The sequence below is a fragment of the Molothrus aeneus genome, chromosome 6, assembly GCF_037042795.1.
Source record: "Molothrus aeneus isolate 106 chromosome 6, BPBGC_Maene_1.0, whole genome shotgun sequence".
Taxonomy (NCBI): Eukaryota; Metazoa; Chordata; class Aves; order Passeriformes; family Icteridae; genus Molothrus; species Molothrus aeneus.
The window spans coordinates 9,350,817-9,370,821 of record NC_089651.1 but is presented as its reverse complement, the minus strand read 5'-3'; the positions used below and the strand labels follow the sequence as shown (position 1 = coordinate 9,370,821).

The 20,005-nt window shown below is 53.5% G+C and overlaps 1 protein-coding gene across 2 annotated transcripts in view; it reads right to left on the bottom strand.

The window, feature by feature from the left end:
- Nucleotides 1-20,005, bottom strand: part of MYRF (myelin regulatory factor) — a 44,156-nt gene that overhangs the window by 3,509 nt on the left and 20,642 nt on the right. The window contains exons 4-27 of one of the 2 annotated variants that reach the window (XM_066551978.1): nt 19,384-19,445; nt 16,642-16,960; nt 16,113-16,285; nt 15,771-15,894; nt 10,604-10,799; nt 9,917-9,993; nt 9,342-9,452; nt 8,977-9,067; nt 7,930-8,130; nt 7,199-7,307; nt 6,669-6,778; nt 6,054-6,214; nt 5,554-5,626; nt 4,890-4,978; nt 4,490-4,558; nt 3,906-3,986; nt 2,696-2,781; nt 2,429-2,590; nt 1,641-1,746; nt 1,468-1,541; nt 1,292-1,379; nt 929-1,003; nt 704-806; nt 72-146 (exon numbers count right to left, since the gene is read on the bottom strand). In XM_066551978.1, the coding sequence (XP_066408075.1) occupies nt 72-146; nt 704-806; nt 929-1,003; nt 1,292-1,379; nt 1,468-1,541; nt 1,641-1,746; nt 2,429-2,590; nt 2,696-2,781; nt 3,906-3,986; nt 4,490-4,558; nt 4,890-4,978; nt 5,554-5,626; nt 6,054-6,214; nt 6,669-6,778; nt 7,199-7,307; nt 7,930-8,130; nt 8,977-9,067; nt 9,342-9,452; nt 9,917-9,993; nt 10,604-10,799; nt 15,771-15,894; nt 16,113-16,285; nt 16,642-16,960; nt 19,384-19,445 (2,815 nt within the window). Of the gene's footprint in view, nt 1-71; nt 147-703; nt 807-928; nt 1,004-1,291; nt 1,380-1,467; nt 1,747-2,428; nt 2,591-2,695; nt 2,782-3,905; nt 3,987-4,489; nt 4,559-4,889; nt 4,979-5,553; nt 5,627-6,053; nt 6,215-6,668; nt 6,779-7,198; nt 7,308-7,929; nt 8,131-8,976; nt 9,068-9,341; nt 9,453-9,916; nt 9,994-10,603; nt 10,800-15,770; nt 15,895-16,112; nt 16,286-16,641; nt 16,961-19,383; nt 19,446-20,005 lie in introns of both variants that reach the window. The other variant, XM_066551977.1, reaches the window with a different exon arrangement.

Sequence of the window (20,005 nt, the reverse complement as noted above, 5' to 3'; positions counted from 1 at the left end):
CATTCCCCACATTTCATAAACCCTCCATTTCTCTCCTTCCACGTGGCCCTGGACAAGCTGCGGGTACTCACCGGCTGCGCCACTCGGAAGTGGTAGGAAAACTCCCGGAAGGACAGCATCACCAGGGGCCAGCGGTGCGAGGTGTCCTGGGGAGGGAAGGGGAACAGCTGGTCAGGGATCAGCTTGGGGGACGGCCTCCAGGCTGGATCGGTGAGGAAATCCACAGCCTCGTGCTGTCAAGTGACCCCATGGATGTCTCCTGGAGCACACGTGGAATGGAGAAGGGCTCTGGGAGCTGGAGGGGCTCAGCCGGGAGGAAAGGAGGCTCCAGATGGACCTTCTGGCTCTACTGGAAGTAGAGATGGTCCAGATGGACCTACTGGAAGTTCTGCATAACTCCCTGACCCGAGAGGGCAGCCAGGTGGGATCAGGCTCTGCTCCCAGGGAACAAAGAACAGAATGAGAGGAAATGGCCTCAAGCTGTGCCAGGGGAGGTTTAAGTTGGATATTAGGGAAAATTCCTTCATGGGAAGGGCTGCCCAGGACAGCAGAGGAGTCCCCACTCCTGAAGGGATATAAAAGTTGTGTGGATGTGGCACCTGGGGACACTGTGGCCTTGGCAGTGCTGGGGGAATGGCTGGACTTTTCCAACCTCAGTGATTCCATGTGTATTTTGTGAGCTGTCCCATTCTCCCTTCCCTACCTGTGCATCTGTGGAGTTAGTGGAGCTGTTCCTGCTCACAGCATCCTGGCAGGGATCACTGGAGACAAGGTCACAAAGGGAGATGGACACAGTGGAGGAGGAGCTGGGAAGAGAGGACACCATGAGGGTGTGGAAGGGGGAACAAGTGTCCCTTTCCCATGGAGACACCATGGCCACATCAGCCACTCCAGGGGCTCCCAAATGACACGATCCATGGGCACTCACTTCATCTCCAGGGTCAGGTTGGTGTTCACGGCTGTCTGCTGGCTCACAGGGATGCGGTAGCTGAAATTCCCAGTCCTGGGAACACAGAAAGAACATCAGATGTCACCAGGCTGTGGGAAGGTCAGGACAGGACTCAAAATCCCTGGTAGGCTGAGAGCTCAGAGGGAAAAACTTCCCAATGTCCCAAGGATGAGCCCACCACCAAACACAACCCCTGAGGGAAAGCTGGGAGCACAAGCTCCTCTTCCCATCGAGCAGCAAGAGGTAATGGCAGGAAGCATCCAAGAAAATCCTGGAAAAACTCCCAGATTTTCCTATTTGCTGCTCCCACTAAAGTGCCACCAGCCAGCCCTTCTGGCTCACCTGCAGGCATCAGCAGCGGCGCAGTACTGGGAATGGATGGCCAGGTTGATCTCCAGGATCCGGATGGATTGCAGCACCGGGCTCGGCCCTAGCAGGGAGAGAACAGACGCTGTTTAGGAACAGCAAAGGGTGGAAAATCCCGAGGCTGGAAGAGAAAGAAGATGGGATCCACGTACCATCCGTGCCGGGCTGCTCCGTGCGGGGCCGCTCGCTCACCGGCTGCCGGAGGCTGCGCTGCTGCCGGGAGTTGCTGCGGGAGAGCGAGAGGTTGGAGATGTACTTGGATTTGCCCTGGATGTGGGAGAAGGGGGAGGAGGGGCTGGCATTGGGGCTGCCGAAGCTCTGAGACCTGTCAGGAGTCTTTGGCCACTTGGTGTAGGAGGCGGATTTCCCGGTGATGCCCCTGGATTTGGCTTTGATATTTGTCACTGGCAGGAGGGAGGGCTGGCTTTGGTCTGCAGAAAAATGGGAGAGAAGGTTGTGCTGAGAGGCAGAGAAAGGCTGGGAGCACTGGGATCACCCTGTCCCCGTGTCACCTCCTGATGCTCCCCAGGTTGCCCAGAGAAGCTGTGGCTGCCCCTGGATCCCTGGAAGTGTTCCAGGCCAGGTTGGACAGGACTTGGAGCTACCTGGGAATAGTGGAAGGTTCCCTGTCCATGGCAGGGGTGGAACCAGATGGGATTTAAGGTCCCTTCTGACACAAAGCATTCCAGGAGTCTGTGCTTCCATTCCCTCTGTGGAGCTGATGATGGAATGAGGAGGGAATGAGGTCAGACCTCAAGGCAGGGCTGCTCAGGTGAGCTGTGCCTGGTGTAGCTCTCCATGACTTTTTGCTGGCAACATGGGAAGCTCCAAATCCTTTTTAGCTCCCACACACCCCTGGCAACAGGATCCAAACTGCATCACATGGGCAGAGAAGGACATAAAGGATACATCCAAGGATAAGGACAGAAAGGGTATCAGCTATTAGAGAGCTTCCAAAGGAGTGGAAAGAGGATTTGGAGGGGAGAAGGAGCTGGAATTGTTCATCCTGGAGGAGACTGAGGAGATCTTCTCACAAGGAACACAAGAAGGACACAAGGTGACACAAACCTTGGAGATGTCCCAGCATTTCTGGGAATCTGGGCTGGCCCTCACCTGTCCGGTTGGTGGCATGGGCAGGGCTGGTCTCCAAGGGGACAGTGGAGGAGATGGCAGTGGGAGCAATGGAGCAGCACGTGGAAAAACAGGGAGGGCTGAAACAGGCCAGCACACCGTGACCAGGAACGCCAAGGGCCACTCCATGTGTCTCATCTGGGACTGCAGGGACACAGGGAATAAATAAGTCAAAGGATGGAACAGGAGCAGCACCTGGTGTCCTGCAGCCCTTCCATGAAACCAGAGCCATCCCAATCTATCACCCACCATGCTCTGGAGGGGTCCTGCTGCTGGCCCCGTTGGATGTGGCCGTGGATCGCACGATCTGCGTCTTGTCAATGTTCTGGCTTGACCTGGAATGCAGGAAAAGATGCTGGAAACCTCCCGGGTGTGGACAATGGGGTCACTTGTAGGTGGGGAGAACAGTGGCTGCAGCTGGAGGATGGGAAGAGGGACATGGAGTAAGTGGAGATGTGGAGGAGAACGGAGTGATCTGGGAAAGGCAGGAGGAAGGCACACGAGCCATGAAAACGGCACGGAGAGCTCAGAAATTCCACAGGGAATGGTGTGGCTGTTCCATGTCTGGCAGGGAGAAGTCCCAGCTGATTCAGAGGACACCAGCAATCCCCCTGGAACATGGTGTACATGGTGGATTTGACTCCCATCAGGAATCTCCTGGGTGGATTTAGGTGCTTGGGAATCAACAGGCTTCAAGCTCTCACCACTCCCTAAGGAATGTGCCCCTTATTCCTTGAAGACAGACTGTTCCTCACCTTGTTTCTCAGAAACACACACAATCCCCCCACCCCCAAATTCATCCCATGGAATTCCAGGTGTTTCACTGCAGCTATCCAAGACCTGAGCTGAGGACACCACAGGCATCTCATGAGGGTTAGGGAGATGGGAAAAGGAGGGAATCATTCTGCAGACCTGGGAGAAAGAGCACTTCTGGACACCTGTGTCCATGTCTTACCTGTCCCTGAGCATCGCTCCAGGTTTCTGTGGGATTAACAGAGCTTCATTCATTTAGAGGAATTTAAAAAACACTTTGTCATCTCCAAGATTTGTCTAAATAGAGGGATTTTTTTTTTCCAGGTGAAAGGAGACTCAATGCCAGTCTTCAATGAGAATATGGGCACAAGCCTCTGGAGCTTTACCTTCATCCCAGTCTAAATCTAACCCTTATCCCTGAAGTTCCTCCACTGCCTCATCCCTTCTTACAGTTTTATCTTGCTCCCGCTCTCCCTGCAGGATGCAATTTCTTTATTTAACCTTCAACTAACTGATTTTTCCATCTCCTACTCCTAATTGCCCTTCCCTGACAAGACCCATAACCCTTCCTCCTGCAATCCCACTGGAAGTCTCACATCCCTTTCTCTGTTTCCAGTTTCTTGGCCTTTTATGGTGCAGGAAAAAAAGAGGAATTAAGAGAAGGGACGAAGGAATTAAATAATGAAATAATGAAACAGTCACATACCGTGGACACAGAGCGACCGGAATTCCGGGACCCCCGTGCCGAAAGAGGGCCAGGAGACAGGCAGTGGGTACAGCAAAGGAGCTACAGGACAGTGCAGGGAGACAAGGAGAGCAGGAAAGTGGGAAGATGACCAGGAGGACAGGGAATCATAGAGGGTATGGAAGATAATGGGAAGGAAAAGACAAAAATGGGGAAATCAAAGACAACGTGTAAGGAAAATGGGTTGGATGAGAAATGTAAGGAGGAGAGGAGGGAGAAAAATGGGAGAGGGAAAAGAGAGGGAGAAAAGAGACTCATTATCAGGTTACACAAGCTCCCAAAGCTGATCCAGCCCTGCTGGACCAGTCGGATAAGGCTGTTTTAGTTCAGCTGGAGGCATCCAAGGAACATTCAGCACATCCTAAAAAGAGATTCCCTTTTCCTTCTCCATTCCTCAAATCTTGCTCCAGATAATTCAACCACCATCAGACTGGGGTGCGTGGCTGTGCGTGGCAGGGTGTGCAGCTCTGGAACTGTGCTCAGCAATCCCAGTTTCTGTGCTCCCAGGTGTCCTCATCCCTCCCGGTGGTTCCCAAAATACCCACCCATCGATGTCCACGAGATCCTCCTCGCTGCGCAGGCTCAGCACGTAGAGCGTGGACATGGACACCACGCTGGAAAAGAGAGAAGGACAGGCTGAGGAGGAGCAGGGAGCAAGGATAGGGCATGGGATCGATCCACCTTCCACGGGATTCCAGCCCAGGAGAGATGGATGCCCCATCCCTGGAAGTGTTCAAGGCCAGGCTGGAGCAAACTGGGATAGTGGAAGTTCCCAGCTGATGGCAGGGGGTTGGAACCAGATAAACTTTAAGGTCTCTTCCAACCTGAAGCATTCCAGGATTCTCTGGAAGAAGCCATAGACCCACAGCCCCTCTCTGCACACCCCATGGATGGCACAGTCCCAATGGATGAGCTGGATGCAGAAGGCCAGGAGTGGGATCTCACCTGAATGCCATGATGATGACCAGGGCAATGATGGTGCCCTGAAGGAAGCGCTGGCTGATGCAGGCCTGCTCCGGGACAACCGACGGAGACTGCGGTGGAAAAAATCCTGGATCAGCTCATTCAGGACCCCCTGGATCAGCAGAGCTCCCTCACTGCTCTGGTCCTTGCACGGATCTCCCCCAGCCCATCCTGAGCTCTCTTCCTGCCTCCCTGAAAATCCTCAACTCCCCAAGTTTAGAAGTCATTTAATGTCTTCATTAAGAGATAGAAAGGAAGATCATGGGAAAACTGGGCTTGGAAAAGCCCTCTAGGATCACGGAGACCAACCCCACCCCCAGCACTGCCAAGGCCACCACTAATCCATGTCCCCAGGTGCCACATCCACAGGGTTTTTAAATCCCACCAGCAATGGGGACTCCACCATTGGAACCTGCTCCAGTGCCTGACAGCCCTTCCCATGAAGAAATTTTCCCTAATATCCAGCCTAGCCCTCCCCTGGCACAACCTGGGGCCATTTCCTCTTGGATAAAGCAGGGAGCAGAACCCTCCTGGCTCCAACCTCCTTCCAGGAATTTGTGGACAGTGAGGTTTCCCCTGATCCTCCTTTTCTCCAGCCTGAGCCTTCTCTGCTCCTGGCACTGCTCCTTTGGGATCCATCCCTTACCTTGCTGGTGACTTTGTGGGGTCTCTTTTTGTGGGGCACGCTTCCTGCCCGGCTGAACTGGCTCCCAGTTTGGCTGCAAGGAAAAGGAGGAATGGAGCTGAGCTGGGCAGGGATAGCTTTCCAAGCCATTCCAAGGCAAAAATGGGAACTTCTGGGAGGGAAAAGACGTTTTTGTGGTGTGATAGTCACAAACCCTTTTGGTGCTTTGCCCCAAAACTGGCATAAGCAGAGTCAGGAAGGAGATTTTGGAAGCATGGGAAACTCTTTGCCATGACAAAGCCACTGACTTTAGGGAAACATGGAGACTATTTCATCCTGGGTGTTGCTGGGTTGGTCCTGTGGGAATTCCAAACCTCCTCAAGCTCAGCTCTTTAATCCACTCCAGGCCAAGCAACACCAGCCAACATCCCAGTCCTTCCTCATCTCCCTGTTCCCAATCTGAGCCTCCTCTTGGAACTTCCTGGGATGAAAGGGGACATTCCCTGTGGCTCCATGGGTACCTGAAGGCTCCAGAGCTCACAGTTGACTTCATGCTGTCCAGCCTCTTGAGCTTGGCCAGCTTGTGGCTCCACCTTTCCAGCTCATCGATCCGTGTCTCCAGGTTATCCGTGAGCTTGCACAGCTCCTTCACGGCTCCCACGTTCTCCATGAAGATCCGCTCCTGCCAGGGAATCAGGCCAGCAGGCTGAGGCACACCTGGACCTGGATGATCCATGCCCTCCATGTGTGCCATGGGAGACTGTCCCCTTGATTCCCAGAGCAACAACCAGGCTGCCACAGGTTGGGAAAGGTCAGGAAACCAGGTGCTCCAGGTTATCCTGACATAAGCACCTTATCTTATCTAGAAAGGGGAGATTAGGACTGGGAGCCTCCCAGCAGGAAGCTGCCAACAAGGAGCCCTTCCCGAGGGAGATGCTGCCAAATTTCACCAGCATCAGGCTGGTTCCTCCCTGCCAGTGTCCGATATCCACCCAGGGCTGCTCCCGACTTCTGGAAGACCAGCCAGGTCTGAAACTCATCTGGGAGCGTTTCCCAGGCATCCCACCTTCCCTCTCCCATATCCAGCTCCACAATCCCCTCGAGGCAGCCTCCCCAGCCTCCTGGCTGCCACCAACCTTGTTCACCACCAGGAAGTTCTCCAGAGTTTTCCCATTGGAAAAGACCAGGTCCCCAGTGTCCTTCACAGCTTCCGGCAGAATCTCCTTTACTTCCTGAGCGATGACACCTGGAGATGTGGAGATGGAACAGTGGGGTAGGATGGGATCACCCTGCACCCCCTGGATACTCATTCCAAGCTGTGCACGGCTCCTTGGAGACCCTCAAGGGCAGAGGATGGTCAGACAAGGCTGCTCCCCAAATTCTATGGATAGGGATCATCACCCCACCATAGCATACTTGGAGAAACCTTCTCCCTGTGGGAAGTGCCACTTTCTCTCCCACTCACCAAAGAGGGAATTTCATTATATTCCTTAATTTGGGAGGTTAGAAGGCCCCTCTTGCCCACCCCACACCTGGGGGGCTGCCCTGGCACAGAGCTGGGTCCAGCCCCTGGGAAAGGCAGTGAATTCCTGTGGGACATTCCTGTGTCAGAGGCGTATTGCCATGGGACATTCCGGTCTCACAGGGGTATTCCCATGGCATGTACCTGTCTCAGAGGTGCTGTCAATGCCCACCGTGGCTGCAAACTCAGGTTTGTAGTTGTAGTGCACCAGCCTCATCCTGGAGATCCGCTTCAGCTGCTCCGTGGTGTCCACCTGGGACAAAACAGGCATATGGAATTCCCAATGGGACATTGCTTCTCAAATCCCCATCACTCTGCATCCAAGCAGGACAACCCACTATGGCCCATGGGAATTCCTTTGGGAGATAGCCCTGAACCCTGCTCTGAGCAGCCGTAAGGACAAACATTGGGGGTTAATATCCAGGTGGGGACAAGATAGGGATAGGGAAATCAGAAGACAGTCTCCTTGCAGAACCAGACACAGGGAAGAGACAGTTCCCAAAAACAGCTGACAGGGTTATATCCAGCTTTTCTGGACAGGCAAATCCAGCAGAGAGGAATTCAGAGCAGAGCCAAGCCTCTCACCCAGGCTCTGGCAAGGCCCAGTGTGGTACCTGCCACACTGACCTTTTTTCCACTCATTTTCCACCTTTTTCCCACTGTTTGCTACTTCTGGTTAACACTGGAAGAGTCAATATTCCCTAAGACATGGTGAACTGGCTGTGCTTGGGACAGAAAGAATCCAAAGGTACTTCCCATCTGCTCTGCAGTCATAGGATCATGGAATATCCCGAGGTGGAAGGGACCCACAAGAATCACGGGAGTTCTTCAGCCTCCTGGTGACCCCAAGCCCACCCTGCTTCCCAGGTTCCCACCTCCTGGATGTCCTCTTTCACTCGGACATCCGAAGGGTGCATCAGGGACCCCATGACCTTCACGTTGCCGTGGACCACCAGGGCCTCATCCGGGCGGTCCGTGTTGATTCCCACCCGGCCGTGGTGGAACACGGTGTCCGGGAGCTGCGCCCGCTGCCACAGCACGTCACTGTCACTCTCAAACTGCCCCGGGTTGGAAGCCTGTGGAGAAATGGGACAACAGGGACTGACTGAAAAGCAGGGAGGGGAACACTGGGAAGCAGAGACGGGGAAGGTTGGCCTTTCCTTCTCCTTCTCCTCTTGCTAAAGGGATATCCTTGCTTCCTTCAGCTGTTATCCCAGCTATCAGTGTTCCAGCCACTCAGAACAGCAGGAAACCAAGTGACACGGATGATACTCCTGGGTCCCAAGTTCAGAGCATTCCAGGCTGCTTGCAATTCCCTTCAATTCTGTGTTGGACATTCTGGAAGCTGCCTAATCCATCATCGTGGACTTCTTGTCTGAGGTCCCTGTTTGGGTTTTACTACCTGCTTTCATGTTTTGGAGCTGAGTGCTCCAGCAAAACCCTGGGAGAGCCTGGGAATAGTGCCTTTTTTTCTTTTCCTGCTCCCCTGCCTTAGGACATAAAAAGGTGATGTTCTGGGAGAGTGCCCAATTTTCCTGCATCTTCTTGTTCCTGCTGCAGAGTTCCAACAACACTCTTTCCTCATTCCCAACAATTCTATTGGACACTGATCCCATTTGGAGAATGGGATTCCTTCCTTATCCTGTAACAGGTTCTTCAACCAGGTATGGAAAGTCTGAAGCCAGCATCCAAGTGTGGACAGGGAAAGCCACAAGCAAGGCAGGGAGAGTTTGGAGGAGGTGGGAAAGGTGGGAAATCAAGTTTGGAAAAGACCTCTAAGAACATCAAAGCCAATCCAGCACCTCCACCACATTCACCACTAAACCAAGACCCACATCCACACATTTCGTGGATGTGGAATGTCCACAACAAACAGCCCAGGATGGTGCAGCAAAGGAGTGTGGGAGGAGACAGGGATTTACCCGGACGATGATCCGCTCGGAGATGTGGGCTGCCAGTGTGTAGTTCTGGTTCTGGGCGTGTGCCTGCAGGGCCACCACCAGCATGAAGTACCTGCAGAGGGTCACAGCTCAGGGACACATCCTGTGCTGGGAAGAGCTGGATCTCCGTCCCCTCTGGAGCACTGAGCACCATGGAGGCCTTGCAGCACCCCCTTCTCCTTGTGCTGAGTGCCCCCAACCCCTCCCAGACCCGGGACACCCTTCTGGTGTCCACAATCCAAGCCCTATTCCCACATCCCACTCCAGCCACTCTGCCCAGCCCAGGGACAGGCAGATCCACAGGATTCTCAGGATCTTCTGAAGGAGACCCCTGTGTTCTCCCTCACCTCTGGTCCGGGTTGGGTTTGCCTTTTTTCCTCATGTTGTTGGCCGTGGTCTCGCTGAAGTGCAGCCGCCCCACAGTGACCTTGGTGACCTGCTCTGGGGGGAGGTTCACCCTGGAAGGAAAGGAAAACAAAGCAATGAGTGAGGATGGTGGCTATCTGGGAATGGTGCCTATCTTTTCCCACTTCCTTCCTTAGGTGGGGAGTACACAGTTTTCCTGCACGTGGAGGCCCTGAACTCAGCAACACTCTTCCCTCATTCCCAGCTGCACACTGGTCCTATCTTGGGACCTGCCACGCATACTTCATGCCCTGAAGAACCAGGTATGGAGAGGCTGGAGCCACAACCTGGAGAGCTTTTTTGGGGAATGGCCATCTCCTGGCCTGCTCCACCAGTCCATGACCTGGGCACAGAGCAGGGTTGGCAATGCAAAGAGAGGAAAACAGGAAAAAACTGGAGAGTGTGGCACTCACACATTGGGGTGGGAGACCTCCAACTCCACCATTTCCCCACCTTCTCCTGGTGTTGCTTATTCCCTGGAAGCAGAGGATGCTCATTCCCACAAGGACATACTCACGTGACGGGGTTGAAGGGCCGTTTGCTGCGGTCCGACTGCGACTGCTCGATGTTGATGGACTGGTTCAAGGCCTCGAGCTGGAGAGAAGGATTTGGGAATGTGGCACAGAGCACAGGGACCTTCCCCTTCCCACCTCCTCCCTCCCAGCTCTCTGCCCACCCTTCCATGACAGGGTACATCTGACTCTGAATACCCAGCCTGAGTGTGGGCATTGTCCGAGTGTCAAAAAAGTTGAGGGTGAAAGGATCCTCCCAAAGTGCCCACTGGAGTCAAAGGTGAGTGGGAAGCAATCCTGAAGATAGCCTGACTGAGACCATCTTAGGACCTGTATTTCAATGCCTTCAGGGGATGTTTAGATTGGATATCAGGGAAAACTCTTTAATGGAAAGAGTGGTCAGACATTGGAACAAGCTGCCCAGGGCAGTGGTAGAGTCACCATTCCTAGAGGGATTTAAAAACCCTGTGGATGTGGCACTTGGGGACATGGATTAGTGGTGGCCTTGGCAGTGCTGGGGGAAGGGCTGGACTCCATGATCCTAGAGGGCTTTTCCAACCTATCCCATTCCATGATTGTGTAATTCCACACATTCCTCTACTGCACGAAGAGGTGCTGTTACCTGTCCCCAGCCACCTCCCAACCCCTCTGTTCCCTGCTGGATTCACCATGGTCCCTCAGCTCCCGCTTACCTTCACTCCGTGCAGCTTCAGGTAGAAGCACTCCAGGGGTTTCAGGCCCTCGGGAGTCTTCACGTACTTGGGATCGCCGAGCATTCCGATGTACACGGTGACCTGGAAGTGGTTCTTCTTCTGGCACACGAAGGCGTCGTCTCCCACGGAGAAGTTGAAGCCCTTGTCAGCATCCACGCGGTACGTGAGCATTGGGCTGGGGAGAGGGAGCAGCTGAGAACAGCAATTTCCCACAGAAACTGTGGATATCCCAGCCCTGGAAGGGTTCTGTGACAGGCTGGATGGGGCTTGGAGCAACCTGGGTTAGTGGAAGGTGTCCCTGCCCATGGATCATCACTGGATGATCCATAAGGTCCCTTCCAACCCACATCGTTCCACAGCTCTTTCCATTCAACTGGGAACGAATATGGAGATCCCAAGTTCCAAAATCTGCCCAAAGCCTGGAGCATCCCTTTAACATGGGAGTAGCAGCTCAGACTGACCCACACCTTGTGGCATTCCCAATGTTACCTTCTACCAGCTGTACCCTCCCAAATTCCAGCTGAAATCACAACCACCTGCCATGGCTGCTGCGGAAAAGCATCCAGCTTTCCCAGGGGATAAGTCTGGAGGAGGAGGAGGGGGAGAGGGAGGGAGGAGGAGGGGTCCTGGCTGCTCCATGAACACACACCAGCTGGAAAGGTTTAATCTACATCTCCTTAATGGGCTGGTTTCCATGGGAATCAGGGAAATATGTGGCCTTTGCAGCGAGTCCGTTTTCCTCACCATCCGTAAAGCCCAGTCCAGGACTGGTGGGCCCTTGGAAGGGGGGGAAGGAGCTGCCTCTCATCCTGCAGAACACCCAAATCCCCTTGTTTTAAATTAAGGAACAGGGTGTGAGATAAAGGGGGAGACCAGCCCAGCCTTGGATCTCAGGCTTAAAAACTATGGAGTACTTTTCCCCCAAAACCAAACCACTTCTGACTTCCACCTCCAGAAGGACTGGAGCAACGGGAGGGGAGGTGGACAGACTGACAGTAAGAAATGTGGCAGAACTCAGGAGACTCTGGGAAGAGAGAGGTAGGGATTCTCCACTGCTATCCCTCCTTTTTTTCTGGAATAAAACTATTCTCCCCCTGCAATCACCTGGGGAGTTAATGTGGATGAGAGCTGATTCCAGGTTGCCATGAGTAATTCTGGGATAGCCACGAGGAACTACTCACTCCTTATGCCCCAGGGAGTCAGGAATGCTGTGCCCTGCTCCAGACACAAACCAGGCGGTGGGAGCAGAGCACTACCTTAGCCCAGAGGCACGAGAGGAATTCCCCAACCTCCTCCCAGTCTCAGCCCTGGATTCTCCATCTGGATATTCCTGACTGGGACACACAGCTGAAGCTGACCCAAGCACCCTCTTCCCAAGGGGACTCAAGCAAAGCCATTCCCAGCTGTTTTTAGGGCTCCTGAGTGTTCACCACTCTTCCCACTGTTTTTAACTGGCAAAGCCAAGGAGAGAAAGGGTCTGTCTGAACTTCCAAACCATGGATGCTTCCCAAGTTGGAAAACTGACAGCTGCTAAATGTGTGCTGACAGAGGGGAGACAGGCAGCCCTCCCCCCACTCGGCCTTCTGGAAATTCCAGGTCTTCCACAATCCCCTTTCAGAGGTTCCTTTTCACTTTCCTTTCAGATTTTCCCATTTCCCAATGGCTGTGGCTGGCACATCCCCCAAATTGGGATCCCTGCACTGGGATTGATCAGAGGGAAGAAGCTGCTTTCCATGCTGGCTTTTCCAGGGACAGGGCAGGGGCCAAAGGGCAAAGTGTCAGGAATAAAAGGTCTGGGGTCAAATGGATTATTTGATCCCGAACATCCCCACTGACAGGGGCGGATTAAGGCAGGACAGAAGGGCAGGATCAGAGCAGGTTGTTCCCAATCCCAGCGAGGGTAAGGGGTTACAAACTCCCCACAGGGAATTGTATTGGGATTTGGCCAAGTGCAGGATGGCAGAGGGATGCTCGTGTTCCCCCATTCCTTCCTTCCTTCTGTCCATCCAGGTTTCCCCATATCTAAAGTGCTCCTAAAACACAATATTGGGAGACCCCTAATCCAAAGAGATTCCCTAATTCCATGCATTCCCTGATGTCTTCTGCTTCCAGGTTACAAACTCCAGCTGAGCAGCAGGACACTGTCATCTCTCCCACACAATCCCACCTGTGTGTCCATACTATGTATTCCCTTCAGCTTCCCAGGACACATCCATGATCCATCACCAGCACCCCATATCACATATCCCAAAACACATCCAGCAGGTCTGGACCATGATTGATCTCCATTCCCTTGCTGAGATCCAGGATCTGCAGCACAGCCAAGTTTGCAGTTGTTCATCCAGACACTTCTACCAGCCAAGGGGTGCAACCCCAAAACCCCAGGATTGGCCCCAGGAGAGCAACAGTTTGCTGGATGGGAAAAGAACAGCACCTTCCCATTTTCCCAGTTCCAAGGCTCTGGCCTCAGCATGGAGCTGTTTCCATGAAGGGCTGCACTATTCCCAGCTGCCTTCCCTCAAACTGGGAGAGGGAGGAGGGAGCTGGAATTTATCAGAGCCCGCTGTCAGGGAGATGAATGGCTCCTTCTCCCAGGAGTAAATTAGGGAATTGCCCAGTTCCAGGCCTCTTTGGCTCTGCTGCTGGAAACCAGCTCATCCCTGGAAATGTTCACTGAGCCTAAAACCACAACATCAGAGCAAAAGGCCAAAAACATTGTATGCTATCCATAAAATTAATCCAGGGATTTCTGTCTCCTTCAACAACACAGATTCCTTGGCAAAACCTGAGACACGGGCCTGGAATGGAACCTAATCCCTACCCCATCCCCTTATGGAACCTAATTTTTTGTGTGCAAAGGGAGGAAAACGTGGAATAGCATTAATTGTACTTTTTGCCCTGTAATCGCTCCCAAAAATCTGGTAAGAACCTGGACAGCTTCCCATGCTCTCCCTCCTTCACCTCCTCTCTGGACTCTTTTCTTAGGATCAAGAGTAGGAAAAATCAGATAATTCAGATGATTCACATTCCTGAGGCTGTGAAAAGGTTTTGGGCACCTGGATCAGAGGGAACTCAAACAGCACATCGAGACTGGGGACAGCTTCCAGCAGAAACCAGACTGGGAATGGCTGCTCCTTGGAAGCTAAATTGGGGGAATAATTATGGATCCTGATGTGGATGCTGCTCGTTTGCTGAGGACACCCAAAAGCAGAAAGAAAGGAGATAATTCCCACCTGTCAAATTTGAATGAACCAACCTAAAAAATGCCATTATAGGAGCAAGGAAAGATGGACTTTTTTTGTGTGTTTCTCATAGATTATCCCAGGAAAGTGCTGAACCAGGAGAATGAAGGGATGTTCCATTTAAAAAGAGATGCAGGTCCAGCTTGGACAGGAGCAGGAAGAGTCCCCTGAGGTAACGTGGAGCTAAAAATTAATCAATCAACCTTTAACCCTTAATTCTGCTCAAATCCAGCACCACAACAAAGCCCACGTGGCTTCCTCAAATCCCCATGGAGTCACCTCAATGGAATTTATTCCTTACACAACAGGATGACGACCTCAATGCCCCAGGAGTGGGCTTGCTCTGGCTTTTACCCTAAATCCCAAAAGCAGGCATTAGAGAAGTGATCCCAAGATCCAGAGGGCAGGGCTATTTTTGTAGATGCTCTCCAGCAACTCCTTTGTGTCCAGCAGAAAATATAATAGAGTTTGTCTCTGCCAATCCACCTGGGGACAGCATGGAAAATCTCTGGAACTGGGATAGAAATGCCTGGAAATGGCACGGGACGTGCTGCGATGTGTTTGGGATGGAAAAACATTTTCCCAGAGCAGGAAGCAGCAAGAAGGAAAAGGGAGGTTGGAACACCAAAGGATAAGAGGTGACATGTCCAGACAGAGGTCAGAGGAGGTGGCAATGGAATTCCTGCACATGGAAGAGGGATCTGGGGACAGGATCCATGCAAGATGCTCAGCTTTCCCCATCCCACCATCCAGAGGGAGCAAACTGGTGCTGGAGAGCAGGGAAAGGTGCAGGATGGCTTTAGAGCTGCTGAACTTCTTTTATGGGAATGGCTTGGTAAACCAGAAGGAATTGTCTTCCCAAATTCTCCCTCTCCAGCTGTGGGGTGGGAAAACAGCCACAGAGTCCAAAAGAGGCAACCAGCTCCAACAGAGGATTCCCTGCCCTGGCACCACCATGAAAGATGGGATGAAGACTGGATGAGCAGATTTGTGTGGGAAAGCTGGGACTCTGCCCCCACCCTTGGAGTCCCTGGCTCCCATTCCCAGGCAAAGTGTGATCATGGTCCAGGGATATCCACAGGCACCAGAGCATTCCCTGCTCCATGTCTCCCACAGGACCCCAGCTGGCTGTGTGGAAAGAGGAGGGAGGGAACTGGGAGGGAACAGAGGGTCCCTGAGAGGTTCCTGGAAGCCATCCCACTGCTTGCCAGCTCTTTGTCACCTCCCAGGAATGCAGGGAGGATCCAGAGTGGTTTCCTCTGAGCACTCCTCCTTCCCAATGTGCTGTCTCCACCCTCCGCTGCCTCAATTCCCAGCCCACCTTCCCACTTCTCTCTTCCCTGTCTTGATCATCCCAGCCTTCCTCTCTGGCCTGTCTGCCACTTCCTAGATTTCCTAAACCTCTTCCCTCTTTTTCCTTCCTCCTCTGCCCCCCAACCACTCCTCCTCCTCCTCCAGGTCTTTTCCACACTGCTCAAGCTGCCCTGAAGTGGCTCTGGATGACCTCCAGCTTCCCACATTAGGAATTCTCAATCTTAAATTTAAAACCCAGGACCCTGGTAAACCTAGGGAGGGGGAAAAGGTGCTGCTCATCCCAACTTTCCTCAGGACAAGGCCAGATTTGCCAATTAAGCCCTCCATGGTGAGCAAGGTCTGAGTGGCTCTGGAATTGTTACCAAAGCTGCTGAAATGCCTTCTGCTATTCCTGAATTATCCATAAAAGGTGTGGAGGAGCAACACTCCCAGTAGGGAAGGGGCAATGGGGAGCATTACCTCCACCACAAAGCCCAGCCCAGGCAGATCCTTATCCCGTATTTCGAGTGGGATGCTCCCAACCCCAGTGGCTTGCCACTTGCACAAGGAATGTGAATCCCACCTTCCCCAGTGGCGAGGGAATTACTCACAGCTCCTTGTAGTTGGCATCGTACAGAGTTGCCCACTTGTTCTGCTGGTGTGGCTGCCACTTGATGGACTGGAAGTTGGGATCCAGGTAGGAGCCATTCAGGCTGTCATTATCCTGAATCAGGCCTGTGGGGAACAGTTAAATGGATTAAATCCCAATTTTACTGAGTATCCAGAGGGGTGGGAGCCCAAGGAAGCGATGGGCACTGCCTGAAGCTTCCCTCCTTCTGCTGGGGCAGCACCAAATCCAGGGTGAATCCCAGAGGCTGGCAACCTCTGGCAGCCATCCTCCCTCCTCCCACGGCCCTGGCGCAGGGCTGGAATTCAGGGGATAATGGGGGTACCTGGAGAGAGCGCTCCTGGCTGGTGCCAGGGCGGCGTCTGGACGCGGTCGGGGTTGAGCGGCACCGATCCCATTCCCGGCTCCTGCTTGATCAGCCCGTTGAGCATCTGGGCATTGAGGGTGTTGGGGGGGGACTCGGAGTGTTTCCGCTTCTTGGCGGGATGCACCGGGAGGCTGCGGATACCGCGGGAACGCTCAGCAGGGAACGGAGAGTCGGGAGGTGACAACCCCACAGCCAGGACAAGCGGGATCTCACGTGGAAAACACAACATTCCCACAGCGCTGTCCCACCTCACCCCACACTGCTGAGTCTGGGTCACTGCTTCTGCTGAGCCACATCTTTAATTCCACAGAATCCCAGAATGGTTTGGGTTGGACGAGACCTTAAAGCTCATCTGGTTCCAACCCCTCTCCATAGGCAGGGAGCCTTCTGCAGATTTCCCGTGTTTGTTCCCACCCAACCCCACACTTCAGGCAATCCACACCCCTCCAGATCCCACTCCCTCACCCCCGCCATTCCCAGGCCTTACTCTGCTCCGTGCTGCTGGAGGAGCTGGTGCAGCATCTGGGATTGCTGGGCATGGTGGAGCTCGGCGGGCGCCATTCCCGGCCCGACGCTGTACGGAGGCATCAGGGGCTCGGCCTTCAGGAACATATCCCGCTGCAGGCCGGGAAAGTGGGAATTGTGCTGTGGCTGCAGGGGGTGAGGGGGCGGTGGGGGTGGCGGAGGGGGACCCTGGAGGTGAGGGGGTGGAGGAGGAGGTGGTGGAGGAGGAGGGTGCTCCAGGCGGGAAGGGGGAGTCATGTGACACATATTTTCGGGAGTCATGGTCCGGAGGAGGTGAGGATCTGGAAAGGGAGAAAAGAGCCAAAGTCAGGAGTGTCCTGATCCCACTGACCCAGTTATCTTGGATTCTCAGGCTGGACGAGGCTTGGAACAACCTGGGCTAGGGAAAGTGTCCCTGCCCATGCCAGGGGGTTGGAATGGGATGAGCCTTAAGGTCCTTTTCCACCCAAACCATTCCAAGATTCTATCATTCCATGTGACAGTGAGGGAGAAGAGTCAATGGAATTACCTGAACACCCTCAGCACTTCCAGGGAGGATTTCTGAGGGGGCACTTTAAACATTTTAACTGAAACCAAGAGGAAACTTTGATCCCAGAATTTAAATAGATAAAAAGGGACATTCAAATGCGATTCCACCTTTCTCCTCCTCCATTTGGAATGGGATACTACAGCCATTCTATAATTAGGGTGGATTTGACTACACCAGCACCAACAGAAATGTTTTGGGTGTGGAGGGACATGCAAATCCATGTCCCTTCCTGCCCTGCTCCTCAACACCTCAACATTCCAGATCCACTCTCCTCCATGGGCAGGGACACCTTCCACTATCCCAGGTTGCTCCAAGCCATGTTCAACCTGGCCTGGAACACTTCCAGGCATGAGGCAGCCACAGCCTCCCTGGGAAATCCATTCCAGTGCCTCACTGCCCTCACAGGGAAGAATTCCTTCCCAATGTCCCTCTGGTAGTGGGAAGCCATTCCGCCATGCCCTCACATTCCATGCCCTTGTCCAAAGTTCCTCTCCAACCTCCTTTTTCTTCACCAGGACAAAGCCCATCTGTTTTTCCAGCCTTTCCCTGATATTTGCATAATCCTGTACCTTCAGGTGTTCCCACAGAACACCACAATCCGAGCAGGAATGGGGGACTGACTCCTGGGATGTGAGGAAACCGTGGGGTAGGAAGAGACAGTGACTTTGTTTTAAATGCAAGACAAAGCTTCTTCATGCTCCAATGTGGAAAACTGGCTGGAAAACACATCCAGGGACTGTCTCTGGGAACACCAAGAGGGACGGCAGGGAAGGATCTGTTGGATCTTTCCAGGCTGAGCTGGATGGACTTTGGCCTCAGAACACCCAGGCAGGGGTTGAGTAATGAGGCCAAAGCGCTTGACCAGGAATGGGAAAACTCCTCCCGTCAGAAAGTTTGGAAAATTGGAATGCGTTTGCACTGGGTCCTCCTGCTGAAGGCTGCCAGGGCAGGGCTGCTCTCACCCATCCTGTCCCTCTAACGTGTTCTGCTTCCCACTGGGACCTCTCAGTGCCTTTTCCACACACATGGAACCAGATTCCTCCTTCCAGGCTCAATCCTGGGCCAGCCTTCCTTTGGGAGCTGCCTCAGGGACAGCCCAGCCAAGGACAGGCAAATGATGTGCTTGCCCAAGGCATTCCCAAACCCAGGGAAAATCACCTCCAGGAATGTGATCCCAGCTTTGTGGGTGCCCTCCGCAGCCTCCTCTCCTTCCCAACTGAGCTCCGAGCACTCCAAAGCTGCTCTCCCCATGGTGAGCAGCCCGGCCTCTTTGTTATATTTAAGGAAGGGCCAGGAGGAATTCCAGGGATTTTTTTTTAGCAAGATAAACAGAACTCTTGACCTCTTCCATCAGGAAAAAAAAAAAAAAAAAAAAAAAAAAAGAGGAGCAGGCACTGTTCCCGGTGGGGACTGGGCTGGAGCCTGGGGAAGAGGGTGCTCCTGCCGAGGGGGAAGGGAGACCAGGACAACCTTCCCTCCTTCCTTCCCAAGGAGTTTTTCCATGGTAGAACAGTGAAGGTCACCAGAGGGACCAAACAACCCTCGGTGGCTTTTCTGGGGGAAGCCAGGAGTACCCTGCAGAGACCCTGCAGGGGGTCTCAGCTCCCTGTGCCATTTCAGTGGGAGCGGGAGATCCTCGGGATCAGCTGGAGGGGAGGAAAGGCTGGGAAGCAACTTACTGAAGAATGGCGGGTTCATGGCTGCTTCCCAGAGCCAGGTTCCATGTCAGGGACGCGCTCCCGCTCCGAGTTCCCGAGGCAGAGGGCAGGACGAGGGGGATGGCGGGCTCCACATCCCACCCTGCCACGCTGTCCCCGCGCCCACGGATTCCCACCACGGATTCAGTGTCCGTGGATTCTGGATTCCCACCACGGATTCCGTGTCCGTGGATTCTGGATTCCCACCACGGATTCTGTGTCCGTGGACTCCCAGCTCTCCTTCTGTGCCGGTCCCTCTCCCCCTTTCCACAGCCGGGAGCGGAACAATGGGCGAAAGCTGAGGGATATTTACTAACTGATAATCTCCCCACGTAGTGCAGCCGCCTGTTTTCTCCCGGCTGATAAAGACTGCAGAGCCAACCACTTTCACGGAATAAAAAGGGGGTGGATGCTGGATTTGGGGTTTGGATTAGGATTTTTTCCCCCCCCGCCCCTTCTCCCTTTTTGAAGCACTTACCATTCACCTGCTGAGGGGAGTACGCTTCCGATCCGGAATCCGGGGGAGAGTCTGGCAAAGTGCTGTGGAGCAATGGGAAAAGAGAAGGGAAAGTCATTTTAATCCAGCTTCCTGAGCAACCAAGAGGTCCAGGTGGATTCAAGCACCCTCCAGGATCTGGCAGGGGAATCCCAGGTGCACCTGCAGCAGATCCCAGACACCCTGAGTGTGTCCATCACTGTCATGGGTTCCACTGAAGCTCGGGAACAGGGACATTTTGTTGAGCTGACAGTGAGAATTCCAGGGAAAATAAGCCAAACAAATTTATTTGCTTCCCAGGGAAAGGTGTGCTTCCCATGGAAAAGTCAGTGATCAAGTGGAATGCACTGAGGTCTCTCCCCATCCCGGGAAGCTGCTCCAGGCCAGGTTGGAAAAGGCTTGGACCAGCCTGGGATAGTGGAAGATGTCCCTGCCCATGGCAAGTGCTGGGACTGGATGGGCTTTATGGTCCCTTCACATCCAAACAATTCCATGATTCTGTGAAATAAGAGGCTCTCGGGAATCTGGGAAGCCCATGGAACAGATTTTGCCTGTACAAACCTGAGCACCAACACAGCTCCTGCTGTATCCCCCTGGATATATT